The 16607-nt window shown below is 40.8% G+C and overlaps 1 protein-coding gene across 1 annotated transcript in view; it reads left to right on the plus strand.

Annotated features, from left to right (window-relative positions):
• The window catches only part of LOC140479614 (uncharacterized), a 52955-nt gene extending 39781 nt beyond the window's left edge, over nucleotides 1–13174 (plus strand). The window contains exons 6-8 of the mRNA XM_072573476.1: nucleotides 6819–6933; nucleotides 8831–8937; nucleotides 12569–13174. Of these exons, the coding sequence (XP_072429577.1) occupies nucleotides 6819–6933; nucleotides 8831–8937; nucleotides 12569–12717 (371 nt within the window). The 3' untranslated portion in view covers nucleotides 12718–13174. The remainder of the gene's footprint in view (nucleotides 1–6818; nucleotides 6934–8830; nucleotides 8938–12568) is intronic.
• The last annotated feature ends 3433 nt before the right edge of the window (nucleotides 13175–16607 follow it).

Below are 16607 nucleotides of genomic sequence, written 5' to 3' on the forward strand. Positions count from 1 at the left end.
AAGCAAACTAAGGCTTACAGGCTTGAAGTTCGAGAGAGAAAGAGTACCCGGCTGGACTTGCCCTAGCAGCCTTTCTTCTCACACACACTGCTGCTGAACTCTCATCTAAACAAAGGTGAGCTCCACAGCTAGATGGCCACTGCCCTTTGATTATACCAGTTTTTTTTAAGACATACAAGCCTTAGGCCGGATGCATTTCTGTTGGGGTAAACAAAAAGGGTCCCAACAAACCTTTCAAACTCAACCGAGTTGGAGCCTGGCCAATTACCCCCTCTCTGGGGGGAAAAGAACTCAAAGGCGTGGTAACCTTGACACGTACTCTTCCAAGTGCTGCTTCACAGTGATGCTGATTGTGAGGACACTTTTCCCAGATGTTTTTATTTCAAAAATATACCTTTATATATAAATATGGATTTTTTTATGAATATATAGTCACAAACGCAGTTCAGTTCTGTACAGTGCACTATCAAGGAAACAAATAAACATTGGAGTTTGACTCTCTCCAAACAAACCAAAGGGATCTCTTTCACATACAAGGCTGCATTTCCATCCTCCCTCTGTCATCCAGACAGCCCTCCTCCACACGACCTCCATTCCCCGTTCCACTGCTCTAAAACCTCCCTGCAACACAGTAACGACAGAGTCCCCCTTTTCCTCACCTACCACCCCATCAGTCTCTGCATCCAACGCATCATCCTTAAACACTTCCGCCAACTCCAACTAGACCCCACCACCAAGAACCTCTTCCCTTCCCCACCACTCTCTGCCTTCCACAAGGACCACTGTCTTCGACAATCCTTGGTTTGTGCCACTCTCCCCACCAAACATGCCCCCCCCACCCAAAACCTCCAGGTACCTTCCCCTGCAAAAGATGCAAAACCTGCCAGCACGCCACTCCCCTCACCTCCAACCAGGGCCCCAAACAGTCCTTCCAGGTGAGACACTTCCCTCGCTTCTAAAATAGTTTACTGCATCAGGTGCTCCCAATGTGGTTTTCCCTACATCAGGTACACTGAATGCAAGCTTATGGAACGGTTCACTGAGCATCGCAGCTGGGCCTGCAGTGACCAACTGGACCTCCCAGTCAATGCACATTTCAATTTCCCTAACCACTCCCTTTCCAACATGACCATCCTTGGCCTCCTCCATTGCCACTACAAACCACACCAGAAATTGGAGGAATAATGCCATATCTTCTGCCTGGGCAGTCTATAGCCTGGAGGGCTCCACACTGAGTTCTCCAAAGATACTGTGTCCTTGATTTTTTTAGAGGGGTTATAAAACAGTCTGGACTCTGAATCAGCTGGGTTGGTACAGAGATGAAAAGGGTATTGGGAGACCTTAATGGTTATACATAAACAGATGAGACTTTAAGTCACAGCTTTCATGCAGATGTCACCTATATAATGAAAGGGGAATGGTCAGTCCTGGAAACTGAATTCTTGTTGTTAGTTAGTTCTTTCTAACTTCAACCTGTAAATCTCTGCTTCAGTTTTACTCTGTGTTTAAGGGGTTTGTTTATTGGGACTGTTGTGTATTTTCAGAACAGCATAATGAAGTCTAGTTTGATTAGACTGAGTTCTAGGGGTATTCTGTTCTGTGTTTCATTCAATAATTTTGTGAATAAAGTTTTGTCTGTTTTAAAACCTGGCAGTCAACCTAGCTAACTTACTCTGGGTAATTTTCACTGTACATTTATCAAAACAAATAGCAAAGTTACGGTCTGGGCTGCCTGCTTATGAATGTTTTGAGTGATTTGGCCTAGTCCGTAACACTGTCCTCACCTATCCCCACTTCACCCCCCTGGCCCTGCCTGGCCCTGCCACCCCCTTTATCTGCAGCTTCCCGCACACCTGCTCCCGGTTCTAAAGAAGGGTTACACCGGAAACGCCGACTTCTCCACCTCGTGATGTTGCCTGGCTTGCTGTGTTCTTCCAGCATCCTACTTTACATGGATTTGAGGCACCAGGAGGTTGCAATAACTGAACGGAACCCCATTTAAGTTCAGAAGAAGACCTCAGTCAGTGGTCTTTCCTTGCTGTGTGTGCCTTTGCATAAGCTGCCCAAGCTTTAGTGCATCCTTCAGGACCTTAGAATGTGCCAGTCTGCAACAGTGGTTAAGGTGAACTCCTTGTTCTGGAAGACCAACAAGTTTTGGGCAGACCAAAGAGCATCTTTCATTCCTACACCCACTTGTGTAGAATTTTGTACATGGGGTCCCTGCAAACATGGTCCATCTTAGGCCTTCAGATGAACTGGAAGATGACTCAGGTGACTGTGACAGCGCAATTTTCAGGGAATGGGCCAGACCTGTGCAACAACAGAGTGCCTCACACCTGATGACCAGGTTTTTATCCACAATGGAGAGGGAGTGCTGTTCCCAAAAGACCAGTTCCTGCTTCACCTTGTGCTTCTCCAAGATTTTGCACATGTTCCTGACCCCTCTGAATCAAATGCTCATCATAGATAATCTGTCCTGATGGTGAAGGGGATAAAAGATCGGTCGGCTCAGTTCCTATAGAACATGGCCTTGCTCTTGCCTTGATTTACCTTGGCTCCTGGGACCAGTTCAACCTGGTAATAGATATTCATGAGTCTGCGCACTGACATCAGATCTGAGCAGAAAATGACGACATTGTTCGTGTACAGGGAGGCTCCAACCTGCAGGTCTCTGCTGCCTGGGATAACCATCCCTCTTGGACTCGTATCCTTCCATTGGACTCAGCAAAAGGCTCTATACAACACACACCCACTGCAAGGACACCCATCCCTGACTGCTTCACAGTGACACTGACTGCAAGGAATCTAGATATATGTGAAGGGCTGCTTTTTGGAAAGGCAAATCAGGGCAGGAATTATACACTTAATGATAAGGTCCTGGGGAGTGTTGCCAAATAAAGAGACCTTGGGATGCAGGTTCACAGTTCATTGAAAGTGGAGTCGTAGGTAGACAGGGTAGTGAAGAAGGCATTTGATTTGCTTGCCTTTATTGGTCAATGCATTGAATACAGGAGTTGGGAGGTCATGTTGCAGCGGTAAAGGACATTGATGAGGCCACTTTTGGAATACTGCGTTCATTTCTGGTCCCCTTGCTATAGGCAAGATGTTGTTAAGCTTGTAAGGGTTCAGAAAAAAATTACAAGCGTGTTGCCAGTTTTGGAGGGCTTTAACTATAGGGAGAGGCTGAATATGCTGGGGCTATTTTCTCTCGAGTGTCGGAGAATGAGGGGTGACCTTTTAGAAGTTTATAAAATCATGAGGGGCATGGATAGGATGAATAGTCAAGGTCTTTTCCCAGGGTCGAGGAGTCCAAAACTAGAGGGCATAGGTTTAAGATGAGAGGAGAAAGATTTAAAAATGACTTAAGGGGCAACTTTTTCAAGCAGAGAGTAGTGAGTGTATTGAATGAATTACCAGAGAAAGTGGTGGAGGCAGGTATAATTACAATGTTGAAAAGGCATCTGAATGGGTATGTGAGTAGGAAGGGTTTGGATGGATATGGACCAAATGCTTCCAATAGGACTAGATTAATTTAGGATATCTGGCATGGAGAGTTGGACTGAAGTGTCCTTTTCTGTGCTGCACACCTTTATGACTCTGATACTCTTCCCAGACTGCTTCACAATGACACTGACTGCATGGACATTCTCCCCAATCTGCTTCAGATTAGATTAGATTACTTACAGTGTGGAAACAGGCCCTTCGGCCCAACAAGTCCACACCGACCCGCCGAAGCGCACCCACCATACCCATTCCCCTACATCTAACACTACGGACAATTTAGCGTGGCCAATTCACCTAACCTGCACATTTTTGGACTGTGGGAGGAAACCGGAGCACCCGGAGGAAACCCACGCAGACACGGGGAGAATGTGCAAACTCCACACAGTCAGTTGCCTGAGGCGGGAATTGAACCTGGGTCTCTGGCGCTGTGAGGCAGCAGTGCTAACCACGGTGCCACCGTGCTGCCCACAAATTCAATTTAATCTACTTTTTGAAAATTTGTTGCATCTGGTGTATCCATGCTTTTAGTTTGCATGCCTCACCTGGCTGTAGAATTTTGTTGAGCACTTATAAAGATTAATTTCAACACTCATGTCTCAGGATGAATCCAGTTGCAGACCTGATTCAGAAATTTTTCACCCATGATGGAAGAAACATTTTTCATTTGTATGGCACCATTCATGGCCTAAAGACATTCCAAAACATTGTCCAGCCAATGAAGTAGGTCTGAAGTGTAATCATTGTTGTAATGTAGGGGAAATGCAGGCCATTTTAGCATATAGCAAGCTGCGACAAACATGAATGGTCAGATTGTGGCCTGGTCTTCATTTGCATCTAAAATATATGTGTAATCTAGATATAACTGAATTATTGCCTGAATAGACCATTTTGATAGTTTTAGCTGTAACTGAGTTATACTTAACTACAGTACTCCTGATGACATCTTAACCATCAAACTATTAGTTCAAAGGAACCACTGACCAGACTGATCATAATTCCAACTTTTCAATCCAACTGTACTAAAATCAGAAAGTGCTGAACCATCTCTTTATCCTGTGTACAGACAGAAATGTGTTAATGTTCAGATTAATGATGTGTTATAAACTCTTAAGATAAAGAGAAGAAATGTATTTGTGTGGGTTGGCATTTTACTATGCTGTGATTGTTTATAAAGATTAATGATAATTTTAAGGTCAGGTATATATTAACAAGATTGCAAGAGGATTCCTTGGTTGAACTTGACATTGAATCCAAAAAGCTCTGTCTATTTTACCAATGTCCAAGGGGGAACTCCAAAATGCTTCGTGATGTTGTTCAAGAATGGATTTCAACCAGTGTAGCAGGGAGAATTTTCTTGCTTTTCTTCAAATAATGCCTTTGGGGTCTTTTATACCCACCAGAAAGTGTGGATAGAACTTCAACTTAACATTTCACATGAAAGGTGACATTTTTTGTCATCTCCTTCAGTAGTGCACTGAGATATTTGGATTAAGCTTTCAGGCATCTGGATGGACCATAGTTCCACAACAGTTTAACTGAGAGGCAAGTGTGCTACCATTGACCCAGGGATAGCACTAAAACATTTTTTATAAAATCTTCAGGTCCATAATATTAGAACAGCAACTAAGAAAAAAATAGTATATATAGGACTAAGTTACTTCTGCTTTGTAGAGTAAATCACTAGGGCTGTAGACTGCATGTTCCTTAGGCCACAGTTTGGATTTGCTTGAACTAAATTGTTGTCTAGTTCATCAACAGTAAATATTCAAAACACACTTACATTAATTTTAAAAAGATATTCATTTACCCAATTTCAATTTTACATTTTGGTCCACATGCCAGGAGTCCAGGACCAGAGGGCATACTCTCAGAGTAACAAAGAAATGAAGGAATTTCTCTCTCAGAAGGTGGATTCTGTGGATTTGTGGATTTCTTTACCGCAGAGGACTGTCAGTGCTGTGTTAAGAATATTCAAGGCTGAAATAGATGGTATATACTGCTGCCAGTGTGCATCAGTGGGGAAGGGACTGATGTAAAAGATGTTGGAAAGGATGTCAATCAAGAGAGCTGTTTTGTTCTGAGTGTTGTCAACTACTTGCGTGTTGTTGGAGCTGTACATGTCGCGGTATGGTTGACAAGCACTCAGGAGACAGGAGGAGGGTAACCTGTCACAGAATTCCCAGCCTCTGTCATATTTGTGTAGCCATACTATTTATATGGCTGTTCAGGTCAGTTTCTAGTCAATAGAAATCCTTACAATTTATATAATGGGGGCTTCAGTGATGGTAATGCCATTGAATGTCAAGAGTTGATGATTAGGTTCTCTCCTGTTAAAGATAATCATTTCCTGGAATTTATGGGGCATAAACATTCCTTGTCACATCTCAGCCCAAGCTTAGATATTGTACAAGTTTAGCTGTATATGGACACAGTCTGCTTCAGTTTTGAGGATTTGTGAATGGTACTGAACATTGTACAATTTCAGCAAACATTCTTACTTCTGACTCCATGATGGAATGAAAGTCATTGATGAAGCAGCTGAAAATGGTTGCATCTAGGACATTATCCTGAGGAACTTCTGCAGAGATGTTCTGAAACTGACACAACTTTCTCCCAACAACCACAACCATCTTCTTTTACGTCAGGCATGTCTCCAGCTAGTGGAGACCTTTCACCTGATTACCATTGACACCAGTTTAATGGGCTCCTTGATGCCGCATTTGATCAAATGCTGCCCTGCCAGGGACAGTCACCCCCACCTCATCTCTTTTTGCCATCTCCCTAATCCAAATTGTAGCCATGCCAGGTAAGGTCAGTTGTTGGGGTTTATAGCAGCAGACATGTAGACCCATATTTTCAAGAGGCTTGACCGTAGATAGCTTGGGTTTGCCTAAAATAAATTGTCTAATTCACCAATACTAATCATGGCACAGTTTTTATGCTGATTTATTTTGCTTCTAAAAGTAGTCACTTGACTGAACTGAAAGCACTGACAGTCCGATGGATTCATGATAACATCCTGTCATCTGAAGAAAGCAAATGGTCAATGTGATAACATCTATAACCTGTATGACCCAGTTCTATATTGCATGTAGCAATACAGCTATTGGGTTCAAACTTAGCTCTATAAGTGTTTGCAGAAATATGTATAGATTAGAATGCACATAAATACACAACTGTCACTAAAATTTCTAATAGAAATCTTATGTCTGTTGTGATTTTTATCAAACACTAAGATATCAGTTTCAAATATTGAGATATAGGACTCAACATTTCATAAAATTTTATTTTATGATATATTTTTCTTTCCCCAGGTAGCAAATTGAACAGGAATTGTTGTCAGAATGGAGGTACGTGTGTACTGGGGAGTTTCTGCGTTTGCCCAAAACACTTCCTGGGGAGAAACTGTGAATATGATGAACGTATTAGGTAAGATTCAGATTTTAAGAACCGCATTTATCCCAATTGCTCATAGATGAAGTTTGAGTGAATTACACGGACCAGGAACGTGGCAGATCCCAGACTGTACTGATTTAGACAATAGACAATAGGTGCAGGTGTAGGCCATCCTGTCCTTCGAGCCTGCACCACCATTCAATATGATCATGGCTGATCATCCTCAATTAGTATCCTGTTCCTGGCTTATCTCCATAACCCTTGATTCCACTATCCTTGAGAGCTCTATCCAACTCTTTCTTAAATGAATCCAGAGACTGGGCCTCCACTGCCCTCTGGGGCAGAGCATTCCACACAGCCACCACTCTCTGGGTGAAGAAGTTTCTCCTCATCTCTGTCTTAAATGGTCTACCCCGTATTTTTAAGCTGTGTCCTCTGGTTTGGCACTCACCAATCAGCTGAAACATGTTTCCTGCTTCCAGAGTGTCCAATCCTTTAATAATCTTATATGTCTCAATCAGAACCCCTCTCAGTCTTCTAAACTCAACGGTATACAAGCCCAGTCACTCCAGTCTTTCAGCGTAAGGTAGTCCTGCCTTTCCAGGAATTGACCTCGTGAACCTACGCTACACTCCCTCAATAGCCAGAATACGCTGCACTCCCTCAATATCCAGACTTAGCTGATTTCTGCTGGTGTAATGATTAAGAAGCACTACAATTGGTTGCAGAGCTCCAGTTTATGAAATAAAATACGTCAATAAATTTTAAAAAGTTAAATGAATGGAAAAAATACAGTTCTGATCCATGCTGCTTATTCAGTGACTACTCCCTTCCACCCCCTCAAGTTTGTATGATATGTGAGTAACATTGGAATGTGTCTATTTGGATGACCCCGCAAGTTCAGGAGCAAAACACACACTGGTACCTCACACAGAGTATCAGACATAGTTAGAGTTTCTTCCACAATGGACCAACTTGTCAATATTTATTGTCAATGTAAAGTCTGAAGTTTGGTCAGTTGGGTAAATCTTAAATGATTAACAACCACACATGTTACATATTCCAGGAGAAAGCATTTCAAAATTATACTGAACCATTCAAATTTGAAGGATGCCTGGTTTTATACTAAGTTAGGGACCCTTAGTCCTGGGATCCTCGCTATCTGATGTTATTCCATTCATTCTCCATGTAAATGCAACATAACATTTGCTATTATTAATACATTTTTAAAAAATCTCTTGTAAAACATATTGATTATACCATTAAAGGTTAATCTCAATAAATTTAATGAGATCATATGAGATTCTATCAATTTGATTTTGGCTCAGTGAATAAAGGGAACAGACTTCAAAGTCCAGGTTTGAGCTGAATTATCTGATCAACATTTAATTTGCTACTATTTGTCTTTACCTAAGGAAAACCCTGCACAATATTTGTTGCCCATCTCCAATTGCTGATGAAATGCCCAAAACATTGACTTTTCTGCTCCTTGGATGCTGCCTGAGCTTTTCCAATGCCACACCTTTTGACTCTGATTTCCAGCATCTGCAGTCCTCACTTTCTCCATCTCTAATTGCTGTTGAGAGATTGGTGGTGAGCTACCTTCATGAACCACTAAATCCTTGTGTGTACAAACACTTATCGTGCTGTTAGAATGGGAGTTCCAGGATTAGATTTTCTAGGATTTTTGCTGACAATTGCTGATTAGATTCATATATTAATAATGCAATATGGGTGAGGACTATCCAAGTTCATACCAAGTGTGAATCACTTCACAGTTCAGGATGTATCAGGCTTCTGGGAGTTGGGGGTGGTGATGTGGTAGCAAGTTAAAGTTTTATTTCTTGAGAAGTAGCCTTTACCTTGTATCTAATAATTATGTGTATGTGGTTATAGTTTCCTGAATGGTTTCCATTTTTATCTCTGACAGGAATTGTGGCAGTATTCCTGAAGGAGCATGGGTGCCCAAAAACTGTACTTGGTGTAGATGTAGCTTTGGAATCTTGCACTGCATTCAAGGATCACAAGATAACTGTGGTAAGAAATATGTAATGTCTTGTAACAGGGGCCTTGTAGAAATTGCAGTATAAAATCCTGTTGTAATGGCAATAATAAACAAGCATCATTTTCCTGATTTTTTTTTATTAGTCATTTATGAGATGTGGGCATTGCTTCGCAAACCAATATTTGTTACCCATCTTTAGTTGTTCTTGAGAAGATGGTGAGGTCAAAACATGCAGCGCTGGAAAAGCACAGCAGGTCAGGCAGCATCCGAGGAGTAGGAGAATTGATGTTTCGAGCATAGACTCTTCAATAGGAGAAGATGGTAGTGAACCATCTTCATATTGTCCTTGGGGTGTAGGAACACCTACAGTGCTATTAGAAAGGAATTTCCTGGATCAGCAATTTTGAGCCTTTTCTCACATGCATAAAAATAAATGCCATATATACTTGAGTAATAGTGACATTTTTTGACTACTTTTTAAATTTATGGCATCCACTATTACATGAATACTCTTTTTGATGGGCTGAAATTCATGCCTGTCAAAATTCATACCATATCATTAGCAGAAGTCCAATTGTCTAAATGAATAAAGGGAAAAATAGATGAATTTTGGTAATTTTGAAAACCCGGAGTGGAACACGACAGCTAGCGGACTGGAAGATCGGGAGCAGAGCACAACAACCAGCAGACTGGAAAGCTGGAGCGGAATGTGACATTACACGAGATATATGGAAAATTCCAGGTTATTTGGCTAAACATAGGGGGTCTACGTTTACATGAGATTGACTATTACTTGAGTATATATGGTGGTTAATATAATTACAAAGTCGCTTGGCACTAGTGAACAAGTGAAAGAGCTGTTAATAATAGAAAGCATAGCTTCCAGTTTGATTCTAGAGGAGTTATTACCTTTAAGCACCCTTAAATTATTGATCTTGGAGGAAGTTCATTGAATTTTCATCAGGGAGATGCCTTAGATGATGGAAATTTCCCATAACAAGTAATCATGTAAACAGGTTTTATGCACAAGAGTTGAAAGGAGGATTAAAATGTTCACCGATTGAACTGTTTAACATAATGAAAGGGCTTCATATGATGGAGACCGAATGATTCTTCCACTAGTAAGGATTTAGAACAAAGAACAAAGGCCGAAACTTTCACATAAGTATCAATGGTGTGGAATCTCACCAAGTATCAGCTCAGAAAATCACTGCTGGAAAACATAAAGACATGGAATATTAAAGTAGATCTAAGGTGGAAAGATCGAATGCATCCAAAAGGTAGGTAATACAGAATACACTGCTCACTGCTATCACTTACTTGATCAGACAAAAGTTAATGTCATTGCTGATTTATAATCCTTGACTTACCTTATGGATTCTGTGTACCCGTGTCCCACAGAAGCACAGAATGTGCTGGAAACCAATTTCAAGCTGTGACCCCCATAATATAAACCCAGTGCTGTTTTTGTGTTTGACAGCTGACATGAAATTTATTTTTGGGGTAGGAACATAAGGACAGGAGTAGACCTGTCCTCTCAGGTTCTCTCAGCTGTTCTTCAATTAGATCATGGCTGATATATAACCTAACCCCATATACTTATCCTTGCCTTTGATTGCTTAATAGTGGAGGAAGTGAAAAGTTATTGAGAGTATGTGGAATAATCAGATCAGCATGATCTTACTGAATAGAGGAGGAGACTCAAGGGACTGAGTGATCTACTCCTGCTCCTAATTCATATGTTGATAATAACTTGGGATAATAAGAATCTGTTGAAGGCAATTTACAATTTATGACAATCTGTCACCATTTGTTGCAGAGTGCTCCAAACTTCTACCACTGCTTGTATGTAGGGTCATGTGTCTTCAGAACTCTTTTCCTCACAAAGTGGTCCTTGAATATTTTAAGTCAGAGGCATGTAGATTCTTGTTAAGTAAGGGGTGAAAGTTTATCAAGGTAAATGAGAATGTGTATTTGAGGTTACAATCAGGTCAGTCATGACTTTATTGATGACAGAAAGAGTTTGAGGCACTGAATGGCATATTCCTGCTGCTTGTTCATATGAAATCTGCCATCCTTACCTGGTCTAACCTACATATGACTCCAGACCCACAACAATATGGTTGGGTCCTAACTGTCCTTTTAAAGTACCTTAGCAAGCTACTCAGATCAAAGGCAATTAGAGAGGGGCAGCAAAGATTGGCTTTATCAGTGATGCCTACATCTCAAAAGAACAAGGTGAAGTAAACAAGTGTTCTTGTTAGTTCTATACCTGCAGAATAAGAAAGCAATTTCAAATTCTTATTAAAGACAAAGAATGTAATATTTCATTAATATGAAGACTTCATTTTGAGGTACTTTACATTTTTCTATTTTTAACTTTAGATTTCTGACATCTTTTGTTCATATTTTAAGAACATAACTCAATCTGATTTTAAAAGCATGGCCTTTGTTGAAGAGGAAATTATACCTTTTGGTATATGCTACTTCCTGTATAAGTGAATGTTCTACATTGTTTTCAGCATCTCTGAAACTGAGGAGGAAACATTTGACCAATGTTTTGTTTCTGTCAAGATTACAATTCAGTTAAATTACAATTCACAGTAAAGTTCATGGATTTGGATAAAGACAGAATGGATCTGAGACAATTTGGAGTAATTGATGGTTGCACAATGGGCAAGTTGCCTAATGAGGACTGCTTGGACAGATTAGGCTTGTATTTATGGGAGCTCAAAAGAGTAAGGTGACTTCATTGAAACATATGAGCTCATGAGAGTTCTTAATAGGATAGGTGTGGAGGGAATATTTCCTTTTGTGGAAGAATTTAGAATCAGGGTCACTGTTTAAAAATAAGAAGCCACAGCGAGTTTTGAGAAGATTTGTAGCTCAGGTTGAGGTTCTGGATGTAGGTTTGCTCGCTGAGCTGGAAGGTTCATTTTCAGACGTTACATCACCATACCAGGTAACACCACAAAAGGTGACGCGTTTAAGGCAGGGAACATTCTCTCAGGAGATCATGAGTCTTTGAAACTCCCATCCTCAAAGTGGTGTAAGCAGAGTCCATCACTGTTTTTAAGGCAGAAGTAGGAAGATGCTTGATAAGCAAGAGATGAGAGGTTATCAGTGAAAGGCAGGAATGTGGAATAATTAGATCAGCCATGATCTTACTGAAGGTAGAGCAGGCTTGAGAGGCCAGGTGGCCTACCTTTGTTACTGATTCATATGTTGGTCGGAGAAGGTAGTTTAATTAACATTCATCATCATTGCCTGGAAAATAGGATCAGAAGGTTTTTTTTAAAGAATAATAAGAACCCTAGAAAATCAGTGTACATTTTGTAGGTCGTGTAGGTGGCCTTATTCTCCCCTAATTACAAATTAATTAAAAATATAATCCAGACCTTTGATCAAACAACCAAGCCTTTACCCTCTGTTGGACTCTCAGGTGAAGTGTTGACAGAAAGCAACCATAAATTGTCAAGAGTAATGCATAACATTTGCAGGTTAGAAGTCCTTTCACCTAAGGCTTCAATATGTAAGTGCAAAGGTGCACTGAAGTAAGACAAGCCAGAATGTTACACATCAGGATTTCTTCAATTTGATGTTCAGGCTTGAAGATTGAGTTCTGTGTGCTTAACATTTCATTTCCTTTCCTTTCTACATCAGATATTAGAAGAGACTTAAAGGAAGATCACAAATATTACCAATTACTCTCAGATGGCTCTCAGCTGCTAACATTGGGATACCTGCTGCTGCCAGTGATATTCTTCAACATGGTATTATTTGGACTGTTACCTAACAATGTATATTCATAAACTGGAAACACATGAATGTGTTTGGTACTGTCTTGGGAAATACAGGGATATTATTCTTGCCAATGACTGAGTTAATGTGCAGAATCTATTGTGGTTTATCTTCCAGTGGAATGCTATCACTATCTCCCAATACACTACAATTCTTTTATTATTAAATAGGAATATATGAGAGGGTAGTGGCTCTGCCTGTGGTAAGTTTTTTTTAGTGCACCTTTTTTGTGAGGCACATAAGTCCGATCATAGTAGGTGGGTTGATTGGTGTGAAATGGTTATCATGCTTTTATTTTCTTGCATCAGCTAGAAGGCTGGGCAATAAGGGAGTGTTGCAATAATATATTCATGCAGTATTGCACATAGGGAATTGTTCAGAGTAGCCATGGTCAACAAAATGGTGCTATGATATCATTTCTTTCTTGTTTTACTGTTCAAGAAATTATTGTGTTGGAACCTATCTATCAACAATGGGTTTTTAAAGTGTTATTTAATGTAAATATTCCTGCTGTAAGTATGATGCTATTCTATAATATATTAATAAATTTATTTATGTCAGTTTATGATTGGTCTTGATGTTTTGTTGCTCTGAGTATAATGCTTCTATTGAGATGGACATTGGATTTTGTAGAAGCAGAAATCAACCACTCACTTCCCATATAAGTCAATGGAATCATTTGTCTAACTGTTATTATAAAAAGCTGGCATTGTTAACATCTATAATTATTTAGATAGTCATTGAGCACGGAAACGGACCCTTTTGTCCAACCAGCCATGCCAACCATAATCTTAAATTAAATTAGTATTACCTGCCTGTGGTTTATTCCACACATGAGCCACTCTCTCTGTAAAAAAAAATGTCCCCATGTCTTTTTATATCTTTCTCCTCTCATCTTAAAAGTATATCCCTTAATCTTGAAATCTTCCACCCTCTGGAAATGACACCTGCCATTCATCGCTATTGGAATACTGTGTTCAATTCTGTTCTCCCTCCTATAGGAAGGATGTTGTGAAACTTGAAAGGGTTCAGAAAAGGTTTACAAAGATGTTGCCAGAGTTGGAGGATCTGAGCTGTAGGGAGAGGCTGAACAGGCTGGGGCTGTTTTCCCTGGAGAATCGGAGACTGAGGGGTGACCTCAAAGAAGTTTATAAAATCATGAGTGGCATGGATAGAATAAATAGACAAGGTATTTTCCCTAGGATGGGGGAACCTAGAACTAGAGGGCATAGGTTTAGGGTGAGAGGGGAAAGATATAAAAGAGACTTAAGGGGCAACTTTTTCACTCAGAGGGTGGTACATGTATGGAATGAGCTGCCAGAGGAAGTGGTGGAGGCTAGTACAATTGCAACATTTAAAAGGCATCTAGATGGATATATGAATAGGAAGGGTTTGGAGGGATATGGGCCGGGTGCTGGCAGGTGGGACTAGATTGGGTTGGGATATCTGGTCGGCATGAACAAGTTGGACCGAAGGGTGTGTTTCCGTGCTGTACATCTCTATGACTCTATGAAATGTTGGCAAATGGGACTAGATTAGGTTAGGATATCTGGTTGGCATGGCTGGGTGGGACAGCTGTTTCCAAGCTGTACAGCTCTATGATGCTCATACTTGTAACTTTATAAACCTCTATAATATCACCCCTCAACCTCCTTTGCTCCAGTGAAAATGTTCCAGCATATCCAGCCTCTCCCCATAACTCAAACCCCTCCATTCCTGGCAACATTCTGGTAAAAGCTGAAAATGTGTTGCTGGAAAAGCGCAGCAGGTCAGGCAGCATCCAAGGAGCAGGAGAATCGACGTTTTGGGCATGAGCCCTTCTTCAGGAAAGAAGAAGGGCTGATGGTAAATCTCTGGTAAATGTCATCTCCAGCTTAATAATATTCTTCCTATAATAGGGTGACCAGAACTGGACACAATACACCAGAAGAGGCCTCACCAATGTCCTGTACAGCTTCAACATAATTCTCCTTGACCAAAAGCAGACCGAGTCACATGGAAAAATCTGAGAAAATCAAAGCAGTGAGGTTTACCATTATTTCATTACTCCAAAAGGACTACTCTGCCTTCCCCAGTCGACCAGTGACTATATGCACCTTCCGCACTCATTACCCAATTTCCTAGAATTGTCATGTAGAGATGCTATATGCTCTAGTGAGAGATAATAAAGTCTAACATTAGCAAATCTAGGCCTTGTGCTATTTTCAAATATTTTCAAAATCTTAATCATAAAACCTTCTGTGTTGGTGAAGACTTTGGTCATCATTTTATCCTCCCATTCTAGAGAATAAAATGATACTTCATTTTTATGTAGGTATGACACCACTCTTGGAATGCCCTCCCACATTTTTCATTGAACTAGGATTGACACCCTGGCTTGATGATAATGGTAAAGTTGGGGATATGGTGAGCCATGAGGTTGCAGATTGTGGTTAAATACTTTGCAGCTAGAGACCAAAACAATGGTAATTGGGAGTCCATCCAGCAGGGTGGATAGGTGCAGCAGTATAGAAAATTTCCAGGAATGTAGTACTTTCAAACTGGTTTCCAGTGCAGGTAATAACACTTCAGGTACTGTAGTCTAAATCAAATCCACAGCACTGTGGGAAAATGACAGGACTCCAGGAGCAGCAAAGTGGAAAGTTGCTAGATCTTTTTGAAATCTAATCTGTGCAGCATTGTAATAATAACATATTACATGATGGAGGATATCCTCAATGTGAAAGAGGACTATGCAAATAACTCACCATCTGACTCACCTGCTCATCCTCTGCAATGCACAAGTCAGGGTGCAGCTTCAATAACACTCCAGAATCTCGACACCATCCAAAACAAAGCAGATGCTTGAAATTGACACCACATCCACAAAACCCCCATCACAACTGATACACAGGAGGAGCAACGTGTACCATATACAAGGTACCAGGGAAATTCACCATGGCTCCTTTGACAGCATGTTCGAAACTCATGATCATTACCAGCTTGAAGGACATGGGCATCAGCACCTGGGAACCCTACTACTGGCAAGTTCCTGTCCAAGACAATCTTGACTTGAAAATATATCACTATCCCTGACCTGTCGTCAGGTCAAAATCCTGGCACTCCCTCCCTAGTTGCATCGTGAGTGTACCTAAACCAAATGGACTGCAGCAGTTCAAGAAGGCAGCTCATCACCATTTTCTCAAGGGCAACTAGGAATGGGCAATAATGCTGGCCCAGCCAGTGAAGACCACATCCCCTTAAAGAATAAAAAAAAAGCACTTTTCCACTTTGCTGCTTCTGTAGTTCTATCATTTGTCCACAGTACCATGGATTTGATCTGGACTACAGTACCTGTGGTGTTATTACTTGCACTGGAAACCAGCTTGAAATTACCACATTCCCGGAAGATTTCTATACTGCTGCATCTTCCTACTCTGGTGGATGGACTCCCATATTCCAGCAATTACAAATATTGTATTCTTTCAGGCAGCTTTTCACCTTCTCTTCTTCATCTGAAATTGCTGACATATAAGGGAGTTGATGGGCAGGTATAGTTCATAAATGTTATCAGTCCTCTGCTGCCTAGTGCCCACTCTTCTATTATGAACCAAGGCTACTTGTCCATACAGGCATCAAACCTATCAAATATCTACTGTGAATACAGCAACAAGACAAATTACAGGAAAGAGATATACAGCTTAGTTGAATGGTGTAAAGACCATTCTCCCTCAATGTCAGCAAAATGAAAGGGCTGGTTATTGACTTCAGGAAGCAGAGTGGAGGACACACTCGTGCCTCTATCAATGGTGCTGAGGTGGAGGAGATCGAGAGCTTCAATTTCCTTGAAGTAAATATCACCAGCAATCTATCCTAGTCCATCCACATTGACACCACAGTCAAGAAAGCACACCAATGCCAT

The sequence above is a fragment of the Chiloscyllium punctatum genome, chromosome 1 (genome assembly GCF_047496795.1).
Source record: "Chiloscyllium punctatum isolate Juve2018m chromosome 1, sChiPun1.3, whole genome shotgun sequence".
Classification (NCBI taxonomy): Eukaryota; Metazoa; Chordata; class Chondrichthyes; order Orectolobiformes; family Hemiscylliidae; genus Chiloscyllium; species Chiloscyllium punctatum.